At 36.8% G+C, this 15768-nt stretch overlaps 1 protein-coding gene across 1 annotated transcript in view; it reads left to right on the top strand.

The window, feature by feature from the left end:
• The first annotated feature begins 2340 nt into the window (after positions 1 to 2340).
• Positions 2341 to 15768, top strand: part of rtn4rl1b (reticulon 4 receptor-like 1b) — a 190715-nt gene continuing 177287 nt past the window's right edge. Inside the window, exon 1 of the mRNA XM_053506798.1 lies at positions 2341 to 3002. Coding sequence (XP_053362773.1) covers positions 2990 to 3002 — 13 coding nt within the window. The 5' untranslated portion in view covers positions 2341 to 2989. The remainder of the gene's footprint in view (positions 3003 to 15768) is intronic.

Genomic DNA, 15768 nt, shown 5'->3' with positions numbered 1-15768 from the left:
CCACTCTTCTATTCAGAATTGTTTTAATTCACTCACATTAGAGCTTTTTTAAGCATAAATGGCCCCGTTTAAGAATTTCAATTAGATTTATTTTTTAATGGCTATGCTAATGTGTTTCGGATCATTGTCTTGCTGCATAACCCAAGTGCACTTCAGCTTAGGGTCACAAATTGATGGTCAGACGTTCTCCTGTACAATTTTGTGGTAGAGTGTAGAATTCAGGTCCTGAAGCTTCTAAGCAGACCCAGACCATCACACTACCACCACCATTTTTGACTGGTGTTATGTTGCTTTATATTCACTCAACAAAAATATAAACGCAACACCTTTGTTTCTGCTCCGATTATTCATGAGATGGACTTAAAGATCTAAAATTCATTCCAGATACACAATATTACCATTTCTCTCAAACATTGTACACAAATCAGTCTAAATGTGTGATAGTGAGCACTTCTGCTTTGCTGAGATAATCCATCCCACCTCACAGGTGTGCCACATCAAGATGCTGATCTGACATCATGAGTAGTGTGTACTGGACAGGTGTACTGCCCACAATAAAAGGCCACCCTGGAATGTGCAGTTTTTTGCTTTATTGGGGGTCTGGGGACTCAGAACCGGTCAGTATCTGGTGTGACCACCATTTGCCTCATGCAGTGCAACACATCCTCTTCGCATAGAGTTTATCAGATCTGATTATCAGACTGACAGTTTGTGCAGAAATTGTTTGGTTATGCAAACCAATTGTTTCAGCAGCTGTCTGAGTGGCTGGTCTCAGACGATCTTGGAGGTGAACCTGCTGGATGTGGAGGTCCTGGGCTGGTGTGGTTACACGTGGTCTGCAGTTGTGAGGCCGGTTGGATGTACTGCCATATTCTCTGAAACGCTTTTGGAGACGGCTTATGGTGGAGAAATTAACATCCAATGCATGAGGAGCAGATCTGGTTGACATTCCTGCTGTCAGCATGCCAATTGCACGCTCTCTCAATGCTTGTGGCATCTGTGGCATTTTGCTGTGAGACAAAACTGCACATTCCAGGGTGGCCTTTTATTGTGGGCAGTATAAGGTACACCTGTGCACTACTCATGATGTCAGATCAGCATCTTGATGTGGCACACCTGTGAGGTGGGATGGATTATCTCAGCAAAGCAGAAGTGCTCACTATCACACATTTAGACTGATTTGTGTACAATGTTTGAGAGAAATGGTAATTATGTGTATCTGGAATAAATTTGAGATCTTTAAGTCCATCTCATGAAAAATCGAAGCAGAAAACAAGGTGTTGCGTTTATATTTTTGTTGTGTGTATATATATATATATATATATATATATATATATATATATATATATATATATATATAAAGCAGTGTTAATTTACACCAGATGAAACAGGACACACACCTTCCAAAATTATATTTTTTTGCTAAATGTGAATCATGAACTGTTGAATCATGAACACTGACCTTAACAGTGAGGCAGTCCTTTATGCTGTTTTGGGTTCCTGTATGAGCTGCTGGATAAGTTCTGATCACTAGCCCAATGCCTTAATCACTGAGCTAACCCTGCCCTGCTTCACTTGTCAGGTCCTATTTATGTGATTTCTTGATTCAAAAGGTCTGGCAGTAATCAGACCAATCAGTAATGGGTTTGGTGGTGAAATTTAACTCAGCTTTTCAAAAATTACAGTGCATTCATTTATTACCTTAATACATTAAAGTATTATTTTAAAAATGCATTTTGTTTTTACTCAGGTTCTCTTTGAGTAAAATTAACAATTGTTTAAGTGTGACAAATATGAAAACAAAAATCAGGAAGGGGCAAATACTTTTTCACGGCACTGTATAACAAATTGGCAAATTTTATTACAAAACAAATCAAATAAAAACCGGCAAATCAAAAGAGCTAAAGGTTTAATTTTGGTTATTGGGATTAAGATGTGTTTGCGTACAGTGCAGACATTATATTATTAATTAGCTGCATCATTTTGTCCTCACAAGGATAGGAGGACAGACGCGCGCGCGCGCGCGCGTGTGTGTATATACGCGTCCGCGTGTGCGCGCGCGCAGAGGACGAGCTAGCGAAAGAGTTTCATAAGCCTGAATATTGCACTTATAGGCGTGAAGGATCCATTAGAAGATTAAAAAAATATATATTATTATTATAGTCTTTCTAGTGCCTGTGGTTTGTTCACGGTGCTCTGTGTGTTATCTTAGACGGTGATCAGTCGACTGGTGTGGAGCAGCATCACTCTGTTTCTAGTCTTTATCTAGTGCGTAAACACCGGTGTCGCGCCCTAACAGCGCCTTGCTGTCTCCTGTCTCCAAACCGGAAATGTGAGCGCGATGCTCTCTCTCTCTTTCTCTCTGTGTGTGTCGGAGAGCTAGTGTAGCGGACATCTCGTCGCACAGACATCTTCTTCTCGGTGTTCAAACCCGGCTGGATTGTAGTGTTGGTTCAAAGAGCGTTTACCAAACGGATCCTACTGGATTGTTGGGACAAAGTTTAACCGGAGACGCTTCTTGCCTCACCGGTTGGTTCAGACCCCCTGGTTTGTCTTGGAGTTTAACCTGATCGTTTAGTTCATGGCTCATTTCTGGACCTTTCTGGATTCTGGCTGTGTATAGGACGGACGCGCGCGCGCTCCAAGCCCCATCAGCAAGCGTGTCGGACTGCAGGATGCGTCTCTGCGCGCGCCGCGCCGCTCTGACTGGAGGACACGAGCTCCAGCATCAGTGTAGAGTAGAGTAGAGTAGCGTAGAGTAGATTCCCCGAATTAAAATTCAAGCCTGAACTCTCTCTTGTTTTTCCTGCTGCGCGACTTTCTAATCACGGACGGACGTGGTCACACCGCCAATGCATTCAGACGGCATCCAGCGAAAATTTCATCGCTTCATATCTTATCGAGAGTGAAACAATCATCTCATCCGGAGCGCAACGCAACGACTAAATGATCCCTAGAGGGGTTTAACGCGCACCACCACTTTTCCAACATGTTTAAACGGGGTAAGCTCTGTCCTGATTTTTTTTATTATTATTGGCTGATTTGTGATCAGAAGTTACACATGGCAGTGTTTTGTTAGTATATATGCTGATTGCGTAGGATGTACATAAAATAATGCTAAAATAGAGATTAATATTAATATAAATTACAAAAATGAATAGATAAGTTTATCGGCGCGTGTTCTGGTCTGAAAGTGTAATGGGTTTAACTAGCAGCAGTGCTTTGGATCTGAATTGCATGGCAGACTACATCCTGGAGATGTAAAGATACCATGGGATAAAACTTTAATACGGAAATATTATGCGGTTTTTATATTAACTCTGGGTGCCGCACTGCAGTTTTTAGTCCATCAGTTAAAAGCTATGTTTGTGTTGGACGTCGTTCATTTGGTGTTTTCACTTGTGCCCCAGAACAGTCATAAAAATGGTTAGTGTGTATGTGTGTGTAGTGTAAATATATATGAAAATAGGCTTAATGTTATTAAAATGCGGATCGTTTTTAAATGGGCTAATCACATCCACATATGCAGACTTTTCATAAATAAAATACTGGGCGCGTGCTTGTCAGTGATGCTGTGTCTGTGCTGGCAAAGTCAGTCTGCCATCACTGCGCTTCCTCACATGGCAACAAACTGCACTCGCGCCTCAGCCTGCTTATATGTGTATATTTTTGAGGTTTTCAGTTGAATTATTGCCCGGTTTAGGAAAACAAAAGACTTGTTTTTTTTTTTGTCATTTCAACGCTCTGGTTTTACACAAGACAGAACTTTAGACTGGCCATCTGCGTGCGCGCGCGCTGCGCGTCAGTAGAGTTGTCTGTCTCTCAGGTTATGGCGCCGCTCACTTCACTTCACTTCACTCAGTCCGAAATGGATCCATCTGATTGGTTGCTTTTCTCACGAACTGATTGGCTACATCAGAAACCGCATACTTTTATACTAACTAGTATAGTACTCGAACTCGATTGAGCTCTGCTTCGACATTCTGTGTAGTATGAAAGTAGGAGTTTCACTCTGACCAGAGTCGTTGTTTTCCTTTGCACCGAGCGAGTCGTGAGAACGAAAGATTTTATATGTATAATTTAATAATAAATTCAGCACACCAGGAAAGAAAAAAAAACTCAAGCCTTTGCTAATATGTTGTACAATATGTCATTTTATGAAGATAAAATGTATTACTAATAATTAAACCTTTATCAGGATGAAAAATTTGCTGTTGATGTTTTGCAGCCCCACCCAGACACATGGTCTTAAACTTCCTGCATCAACAGCACTACTCCTGACCCATATTAAGCAAGGATTTTCTCAATTTTTTTTTCAAATTGCCCATTGTGTGTGTGTGTGTGTGTGTGTGTGTGTGTGCCCTGTGATGGATTGGCACCCTGTCTAGGGTGTACCCTGCCTCATGCTCTTAGTCTTCTGGGATAGACCCTGTACACAGGCTACATCAGAGATGATCATGACCCTGATCATGAACATAAGGATAGGAATCCCAGACTATGGGTTTGATGGTAGCTCATATAAAAAGGAAACTTGAAAGTATTATTAAGAAAATATGTAAAACATATAGAATAAAGTTTTACATTATAAAGAAGCAAACTGAGTATAAAATTATAATTCTGCATAATAACCTAATAGGTTTCATTCTAAGTCTGCGAAAAAATATTTTAGCTATTTTTAATACTCTGAAATTATCTTTTTATTGTTATGGATATATTGTATTATGTCTTGCATTGAACATTAATATTCAGATAAGCAATGCATAAGAGAAAGTAAACAGAATGCATGTTTTTTTAATGTTTGTTTGTTTCTCTGCTACATTGCTAATGACAGTTTATTAGTTGGAGTTTGAGAGATTAGGATGATCTTTTAAACAAGCTAAATGTTAAACGTTGATAATTGTCTGCAGCTGCATTTTCTGTTAATAATTTCTTTCTCTCCCTCTCTCTCTTTTACTTTGACACGAAAAGGCATGAGACAGATGATATTTCAAAAGTGACATCAAATAATAATCTATTAAAAGCTTTTGTGAATAGAGTTGTTATATAAATGTAGGCTCCGCCGTGAGTGTTTTCATTCTTCTATGTAAATGCCACAGTGTGTGTGTGTGTGTGTGTGTGTGTGTGTGTGTGCGCACGTGTGTGTGCGTGTGTGCATGCACGTGTGCGTGTTTGATCAGTACGAGTACCCCTGACACTGTCATTGAGGTGAGGTTTATTTTAAGCCATGTGGCCCTGGCCTGTGTGTCAGGTCTGGGATGAGTGACTCTGTCGCAGCTGGTAGCTCCTGATCAGCACACAGTGAAAATGTCCCCATCCTGCCTACTCAGCCATGGATAGATGTGTCAGTGTGAGGCAGTGTGACATTGGTGTTCATCATGGCAGTAGGGGCTGGTGCATGTCCCTCTGCCTCATACCCTATTTTCTGTATGAATCGCAAGGAAGTGAACAAAGACCCAAATGGCATCCAACATGGATCCATAAAACAACGTTTCCTCCTGATGGAAACAGTGGTGGCTTCGAAATCATGTCTTTTAATTACAAAGCACTTAGTGTTTTACTGGAGGGTACATTTATGGAGTGGAATCCCTGGGATATTAAATCCTGCAGCCTTCTTATCTAATCTATTTAATCTAACATTAGCTCATTTCCTTGGTGCATGATGCAGAAAATGAACCAGCAATCATGTGGTCATCGATGCAAAGCACCCCTGTGTCTGCTGCTTGAGTTTGATTACTCTAATATTAGTCTGATGTACATGAGAAAGCTGTGAGTGATGGGGCCTTGATTGGTAAAATAATAATAACAATAATAACAAAATTATTATAGCATGCATGTTAAATGCAAATAACGTTAAAAAAAATAGGTTAAAAACAGTAATAAATAAATAAAAATTAAAGCACAATCTTAAGAGGCAAGGGAACACACCAATGGGAAACATTTTACTATGTAATATGGTGAGAGCCTGACTAAATGCCACGCAGAAGGATCAGGTTAAACTTACTGAACTCAGCTTACTTATTGACTATAACTATAACTAAAACAAATATATGCAGTACTTTCTATTATGTCTCTTACAGGATTTACTAGAGGTTTAAGGTGCTGGTTGGATCCCGCTCTCTGTCACGATCCTTTCAATTCAAGAGCTGCCTGATTAGATTAAGGTCAAGTGAAGTCATTACTTTAAAGGCAGCTCAGTGCTCTTAATCTCCCCATATTTCCTTTACATCTTTAAGGAATTTGTTTTTAAGGATAACTGAAAACCCCCCAAAATAATATAAAATGTGTGATTGAAGGCAAAATTTGCATTCAGACAAAATTTGTCAGGAAATCTCAGCTTTTTACAGCACCAGCATGTACAAACATTTATTTTGTCAAGTTAATGAGGGAATCATCTTTTTTTTTTTTTTAACATCTTTTAAATCTCCTTTAAGTCATATTTCCTGTGAGTCAAATGTTGTCATACACCAAGATTACTATTTCTGGAAGGTTTCAGAAATTGCTATAATTCTTGTTAGAATCTGTCTACTAAAAATAGATAAAGGATTTACTTTTACTGTTGGGTGTTTATAGATGCTTTGGAAGAATTAAACAATTATCATGTGTATCAGTAAAATGTGAATTCTAAATGTGAATACAGGTAATAAGTTAGCATATTAAACAATAGTATTAATTACTAGTAAATAGTAGCTAAAATGAATTTGGCTCCCAGGTATCATTTTAAAATGACCTTTTGTGGAAATAAAGTAGATAAATTGACCTAACACTGGAACTGTATGATACCTTCCAGTGCCTAGTGATGTTCTTTACACACATGCTTTTAATAGGCTAGTTGTTCAGTGTCCTCACATTCGCGATATACTATCAAAGACGTCAAGAATCCATTAGAAGCTATTTGTGCAATCCTTTGCTCTCATTAACATCTCAACATAAACATGAACACACACACACACACACACACACACAGACACACACACACACACACTTAAAAAGAGAGTCACTTAAAAAGAGAGTCACTTAAAAAGAGAGATGCCTTTACTGTGTTAAATTATATATACATTTAATTGGGGAAAAAAATGATCCGTCTAAATGATTAATGTAAAACATTGGTACATTCCTTACCCTAACCATAAAATTTAACCACAAAAACATTCACATTAAGACTGAATAGACAGGAAAGAACAAGACGAAGCTTCTCCGTCTCACAGACTGTACAGCTTATTGCTTTCATTTAATTTAGTATCACCAAGGTTATGTGCTAATTGATTTTACATTTTTATTTTAATATTATTATTATTATGCTTATTGAATACAAATTGATAATACCCTCAACATATGATGATCTTTAAGCATGTTATTATCTTCAGGCAATTAAGAAGCAATCAGAAGCATAATGACAATTAGCAAATCAATTATACAACTCTTATAATGATAAAAACTATTAGAATGTTCTACAATAATAATTTCAATGTAAATTGGGAGTTATTACATAATAACAGTTATTACATTAACTTGTTTAGCATCTCAAACCTACAGTATGGTAGTGTGTAAAATACCAACAGCATATGTAAAAACACTAGCATGTAGCTGACACATTGATCATTCATCCATTTTTCCAAACACAAAACAGCCTTACTGTATGACTTCTTGTGCCTAATATAATTAATTCTATTTTATTTAACTTTACTTTAACTGGCACAGGTATGAAATTAAACAGAAATATCAACACCTCTGTGAATCAGTCTTGATTGTCTAGCCATGAGGGATCAGTCAGGTGACTGGTGGTACAGTATGTAATAAGAAAAAGGCTGAAGAGAAAAGACTTGTAGCTCAGCTGCTCTGTCCTTGGCACGGTATTTATCTATGTCTCTTCTGTACAAGCTATTCTTCTTACTTTCATCCTTGTAAGTAGGCACCCAAATCAGCCAGAGACATTTAGACAATAATGACTCTGTTTAACATTGTAGAACAGTGTACTGGCTCTCAACACTATAGTTATTAGAGGTGCAAGGGTTTATTTAACTGTGCTGGCCATAGGTACCTTCATAACTTATACATTTTCAGTATAGTAGTGATATTTGACCCAATATAGGACATTTCTTTCTGAATTGGTTGAATGTCGTCTTGCACCTCCAGTGACCTGTGATGGATGGGCACCCTGTCCAGAGTGTACCCTGCCTCGTGCCCTAGGTCTCCTGGCATAGGCTCCAGGTCCCTGTGACCCTGAATACAACACGAAGCGGTGTAGAAGATAAGTGAGAGTAAGTGAGAGTGGTTGAATGTCCAAAATGGAACTGTGTTGGATTGATTGGTAAAATTGCAATACAACATCTACAATCATTTATGTTCTAAACCCCTTGTCCTGTGTACATGGTTGCTGCAGGCCTGTAGCCTATCCCATGAGACTTTGGGCACAAGGCAGGGTACACAATAGACAGGTTGGCAATTCATCGTAACCGGAAACCCAAATATCCGGAAGAAAACAATCAAACACGGGAAGAACATGCAAATTCCACCCACACTGACATAAGGCAAGAATCGAACGCTTGACCCTGGAGGTATGAGGCCACAGTGCTAACCACTACGGCATCATGCTGCCCAGTATAACAATATATTATAAAAATATTGTTAGAGGTCATATTCTCTAAGTATATAACCATTTAACCTTGTAAAATGTTCAGCTCTCTGTCCTAAGCCTTGACCAACAGAATGGAACTGAGCCAAACTGAATCCATAAATGACATTATTGACTAGATTGTTTGTTTAAACAAACTAAAATTCTAAAAACCTCCAAATTGACTTAATTGCTTTAAAGAAATTGGGAGGAAGAGTTAAAAGCATTATTGAGCACTCATGAGGTGAGGAAAAAACTTATTGAGATGTTACAATAAAAAATCTGGGTGACACCTGATAGTGGGCAAAGTGTACTGAACAAGTTGAAATATGTGTGCTATTAGCATATTATAAATAAGAGTCCTGGGATGAGCACAGGAAAGTTTATGATTACAGCAGCATTTAAAATGTACACTGATACAATTTCCAAGAGTCCAGTGACATAATGAGCCAAACCCACTCAAAAAATTCACTTTAAACTTGCTGATCCAAATATTTGTCACTTAACACCAATGGGTATGAGCATTTGTTTATAATGTTTTAGGCTAGTAGGCTATAGTAGTCTTTGACAATATAAAATATACTGATTTATAAAATGTAATGTTACTTTACGTTTCATATTACAAGAGCTGGCTTTTATATTCAAAAATACAGATCAAAGGTGAAAAGCATGTTTTGCTTAATAAAGGTAAACAGTTGAAAAATATTTTAAGGCTATTTTTTTATTATTGGGTGTTAACTAGATTGTTCATAGATGTCTTGGAAAATCATTACAATTGTGAACGCCAGTAATAAGTAAGCATGTTGAACAAGCTTATGACACATTATGTGGGGCAATTTAGAGGTTTTATATTCCCCAGGGCAAAATTGGCCAGTTCAGAGAAATCAGCTTGGTAAATTGAATAAAATGTTCCATCACTATAATAACCAACCGCACATTTCTTTTTTATTTGTGAATAGAGTTCTACTGATCTCAGAGGTTTTATTCTTTGCTTATACACACTGTGTTTATGTATAGATAGGTCTTGCACATAAAAAAAACTGTATGTGCACATCAAAATTGAATTACTTACAATACTAATTCACTTTTTCTGCTTTTGGTTTCTATGGAGCACCTAAAGTCCCAAAAGGTGTGATTTATTGCATACAAGGTAGGTACAAAAAACAAAGGTGTATCTTTAGAATACAAGTTATAAAGATTATGTGAACAAGTTTTTATATTATTTGTCTGCCTAAGTTTAAAGTTGTGATAAAAAAAAAAAAAAAACACATAAGTAAGTTGCAGAGTAAAGCATTGTTAATTCCCAAGATATATTTGAACCATGAAAGGCTTATTTGCTGTATTAGGTCAGTTATTTTGCATGATCACATGATCACAGATTTTGCAGATTTTTTTCACCAATTGTTGGTATTGGCATGAAAATAAAAACCCCCAATTTTTTTGTCCCAACTCCTGCTCGTTAAAAAATGGCAGCCATCTTGATTTTTGGCCTCGACGCGCTTCGAGATGTGCCACGCCCCTTTTTGAAATCCTCTTTTCCTAGATAACTCACTTGCTATATGTCATATGGAGATGAAACTGGGTTTATATTTATGTATTTTTTTATGTATTTGGCTATCTCTTGTGGTTATGGAGATATTTCTGAAAAAACATTTTTTGGGGGTACTCCTTTTCAACCCCCCAGAACCCTGCATGGTCAGCATGTATACATGTCACTCAAAAAAATAGGGGTTACTTCACATCACCTCATCTTGAAAATAAATAAAAACCAGAGTTGTGTTATGCCTTGTTTTATAGAAATCATCAAAAATGAATTGTCCAGGTTTTGCAACATTTTATGATTTGACACATAGAAATGTACTGCAATATCTGTAGAATACTTAATACATACTCATAAAATCTGCTCCTTTCAAAGTGAAAGTTACCTTAAATTCTTCTGTAATGCATATTTAATCAAAGACTGTTTCTGTTTCAGTTCTTTTAAATAAACAGCTTGGGCCTTGGCTCTATAGTGATGAGCTGTGCAGGAGTCACATTTTTCACAAAATCTCATAATGAATTTAGACACAGACAAAGACATCAGAAATTTTGCCATGGCTTTCATGATTCCACTGCTTGAACTGAACAGTGTCATCTGGGTCCAAATCAGCATTTTCAAATATACCATCAAGATTAGGGCTGGGCCATATTATACCTTTCATGGTAATACCAGTACAATGTTAGGCAATGATAAGAAAATGAAATATCGCGATTGAATATGGGTAAAACGCGCATGCGCAGTGCCTTTGTTTTCATACGTTTATGGCGGAAAAAGCATGACGGCAGCGGAGAATGCGAAGGGCGAAAGTGGATCGTTGAATGAAACAGATGAACCAGAATTGGTTTGTAAAAATGGTGCAACTTCAGTAGTGTGGAACTGGTTTGGTTTTCGCCCGTCAGATACTCAACAAAGCACAATTTTTTGTAGAACATAACAAGCAAGCGGGTTGTCGTGGCATTTACAGAATGTCTGGGTTGAAAAAGAGGGAATTCATTTCAAGGCATCTGTAGCTTGAAGAAATAGCGTTTATTTTTTTAAATTTTTTTAAATAAAAAATTTAATAAAAAATTATTGAGGACATTTCTTGGACTACAAATAGGTGTACCTTTTGGGGGTCTCAGATCTGATTATTTTGGTACCAGTTTGGGGTCACCAGGTCATATGACCTAAAGGCTATTTAAGAAATAGCTTTTTTAAAATAAAAAATAAAATAAAAATGAATGAAGACATATCTTGGGATAAAATCAGGTGTACCTTGTATGGGGCACTAATGAGATTATTTTGGTACTAGTTTGGGGTCACCAGGTGACATGACCTTGAAGCTATTGAAGAAATAGTGATTTATTTAATAAAAATATATAATATTTGCAAATTAATTCACAATACTCAATTAAGCGAGAGAGTTGGAGATGATTCAACTTTCTGATCAGTATGAACCTGAATGGTTCAGTTACAGGATACTGTTTGACAGTGATACATGTATTTTACATGTACCACCATAAAATAACACATTTACTGGTAGATAAGGCCTATTGTGTAGATCCATGTACATTCTCTGTATATAAAATGTGTATCAAATCGTAAAACATTTGCAAAACATGGACAATTTATTTTTGATGATTTCTATAAAACAGGGCATAACACACTCCTGGTTTTTATTTATTTTTAAGATGAGGTGATGTGAAATAACCCCTATTTTTTTTAAATAACATATTTACATGCAGATCTTGGGTTTGGGGGGGGGTTCAAAAAGGGGTACCCCCAAAAAATGTTTTTTCAGGAATATCTCCATAACTACAGGAGATTAGACAAATTCTGATTACGGAATCTAAATCTACATGAAAAATTACATAAATATACCCAGTTTCATCTCCATATGACATATAGCAAGTGAGTTATCTAGGAAAAGAGGATTTCAAAAAGGGGCGTGGCACGTCTCGAAGCGCGTCGAGGCCAAAAATTAAGATGGCTGCCATTTTTTAACAAGCAGGAGTTGGGACAAAAAAATTGGGGGGGTTTTGTTTTTATGCCAATACCAACAATTGGTGAAAAAATCAGCAAAATCTGAGAAGTGATGGTGGAAAATTTCTCTTCCACTGGTTGACTTGAGATGGCATCACCCAAGAACAAGATCTTGTTTCCACAAGATAAATAATTTGTGAACATAAGATAACATCCAGAAAAAAAAATTAAAATATTATCAAGTGTTTGTACCAAACCATCCCAGAAAAGAAAGACCAAAAGTTACCTCCGCTGCAGAGAAGTTCATTTAGAGTTACCAGCCTCAAAAATCACCAGCTGAAAACACATCACATCATTATGAAGGCCTTACAGAGACTAAGTAGCACAGATATCTTAATATTTAACAGTTTAAAGGCGATAATTGCATACTTTGATGTCTTTAGCATTGTTTTACAATGTAGAAAGAAATAAAAATCATGAAAGACCACTGAATTATTAGTGTGTCCAAACTTTTGACTTGTACTGTAGTCATGGGCATTTTTTCAACATCATCTCATCATTTAGTCAACATTATTTCAAAGTCATTTCATGAAAGTAATTCTGACTTTCACAAACTAATATCAACATTGTCCAAATGTCAGTAACGTTTACCACAATAGCTGTTAAAAAACAGAGAGCCATTTAAATACATAAATAAATAAATAAATAAATAAATAAATGTCCCTATCCTTTTTTAGTACAACCTAGGCTATATGATGGAATAAACCTTATAGAACCAACCATACAAACATGACTGCAGAAAAAAAAATCTGAAATGCACAAATACATAAAGTAAAATGTACGTTTTAAAAGAATTGATACTGTAATTCTGGTTTTTCCTTACATATCCAAAATGCACAGTTTGATGTCTAAAGCCTTCCCTATTTTCACACGACAACAGGATTTCTGTCTAAGCAGTTGTTTTTGTCTATAATCGATCATAGACCCGTGCTGTGTTTCTGGCATGAAGCTTGTGTTTTAAGGGTCAGGATTAATTTCAACACAACGTTTTGACAACCAGTATTTCCTGCTGGAACAAGGTAATGTCACTTAAGCACAAGGTAAAAAAAAAAATCATCCCACCTTTTCTGGACTTCCACGATTCCATTTCGGGGCTCTGCATGATTATTTTTTGCTTGTAATGAACCTCATTTCAATGTCACATTTTTGACACTTAGCATAGACCAAGTTGCAATCGGTTTATTTAGAAATTTTTAATATTTACACAATATTTTATTTGCAATTCGATAATTAATTGAAAAGATTTCCAGAATTTACTGTCCAGTTGTCTAGATAGCATATCAACACATAAGTGATGTTTATCACAATCCACTTGCAAGTTACCATTATTGGTGTAATTATCATAACATTATCATAACAGTCAGACCAATGATTGTTGCTGCACGATTTAAATGAAGAATTTAACGCGCCAGTTCCACTACGTCAGGATCAATCTAATGGAAATGTTGAGCAGATTAGATAATCAACTAATACATTTGCCTACCATTAAACTGTCACTGCATAGCTGCGTTGAAACATTTGATGAATAGCTAATTTTCTAATTTGTGCAAGAGGAGCATTAATTTCAAATGGGACATTTGTACATAAGCAGGCGGCGCTGATTTGAGTGCAGTCGTGTAGTTTTCTATAAAAGCCAAGTCATTCTGTGTGTGAGCAGAAATAGTCCTTGATACTAATTAAACTATTGTGCAGTATATAAGACAGAGTAAAGATATGGATGGCAGTAAAATAGAAAAATTAACACTAAACAATGAACCAGAAAAGCCTAGAAATTAGACATCTAAAGGAAAACTGTTAGTCTTTTATACTTCTTGATTAATTAATGTTATGACTGTGTTATAGTCCCTGTAAAGACATTTGCTTATAGGATACATTTATTTGCTCTGAAAGCTTTCACTATTTTGTAGGATTCTGTTGATTATTAATAGTAGGTTTCTTGGCCATTATTTGACTTAGAACTAAAATGAATGCACATAGACTCACACTCAAAAGCCAGGAAAGCAGTTTTGTTTAAGTTGACATTTTATCAGTTAAATTTAGCAGAAAGTGCACTTGTCAGATATGTGAATAGTCTTTTTTTCCACCAAATTTCCACCAATCATGTTAGGGCAATCCCCCATGAGTAACAACTACTAACAGGAAACTGTAGGCTAACACGTGCTTCTTCTAACGAACATGAAGCCGCTGACTGCATCTTTTCCAACTGCTGCACATGCATCATTAGGGAGTGTCGTAATAAACTCGGAGGAAAGCACCCCTTCCACGTGCTCACAGATGCCCATGACTGGCTAGTGATTGGTGATGATTGATGTGAGAGCGCAGGTATGCCACCCCTCCCTCCCATGAGAGCATGGCTAATCTGCTTTCTTACCCTGCATCCAGGAATCAGACTCGAGATCTCTGGATGACATTTCTGTGTTCTGGGCTTGGGCACTCTTTTCATTCGTTCTCTCTCTCTCTACTGTATGTGTCTCCACATGTATGGCACGATGGCAAAGGCCTGCAGATCAGGCTAATCATTGATTCCAAATGGCCCCTTAGTGTGTGAATAAGTGTGTGTGTGTGTGTGTGTGTGTGTGTGTGCGTGTGCATGAATGTTTAGCCTCTAATAGATTGTCAGCATGTCCAGGGTGTCCCCCACCTTGTGCTCCTGTGACCCTGTATAGTATAAGCAGTATAGAAGATAATTGAGGGAATATTTAACTATCTACCTATTTATGCGCATACTGTACATTACACACACATTACTGTATATAAAAGAAAACTACTATAAGCTGCAGCTACATCAGAGCTTCTGGCTCTTGTACAGGCTTCAAGTTATATTTCTTTAAAAAAATAAGTGGTATATTATATAGTGGCATATGGAGGGCTTATTTAATGCTCTGCTACCTCATAGCACGATTAATGCATTTGTAAGGCAATATCATGTACCACTTTTTACATAGTTCATAGTACTTCTGATACAAGTTTATTTGTGTGCTGAACCTGAGCATAATTTTTTTTCTTAACTTTTAACATATACAGTACACAGTTCTTAAGAACAATTTTATCATTCGCGATTGTGATTCAGTCTGTACACGAGTATTTGTTGTAATTAATTCCATGTTGCCTCATTGTTCTCACATTGACTAGTTTCATTTGGAGCTGGACTATGCGTCAGGGCGCACTTCATGCCAAGCTACTGTACCTCTTTTAGGAAATCTCAGTGGTATTATTACAAGGCCACCCCTGTTCTCTCCTGTTTCTATATTACTCTACATACATTGCTTTGAGGTTACCTTCAGAGGTGGGTAGAGTAGCCCAAAAATTTACTCAAGTAAGAGTACTGTAGCTGTACCTCAAAATAATATTACTTAAGTAGAAGTAAAAAGTAATCATCTGAAATATTACTCAAGTAAAAGTAAAAAGGTATTCGGTTAAAAGACTACACAAGAAGTAGCATTTCTTCTTCACAAATCTACTCAAGTAAAAGTAAAAAGTATTGTGTAGTAAAACTACTCATAGAAGTAATTTCTTTTCAAAAAGTTACTTAAGTAAATATAACAGAGTGAACATTACTTACTACCTACCTCTGGTTACGTTGTATGGTCAAAAG

Source organism: Clarias gariepinus, chromosome 11 (assembly GCF_024256425.1).
Source record: "Clarias gariepinus isolate MV-2021 ecotype Netherlands chromosome 11, CGAR_prim_01v2, whole genome shotgun sequence".
NCBI lineage: Eukaryota > Metazoa > Chordata > Actinopteri > Siluriformes > Clariidae > Clarias > Clarias gariepinus.
Note: the sequence above shows the minus strand (reverse complement) of the source record. Positions and strands in the feature narration are given on the sequence as shown.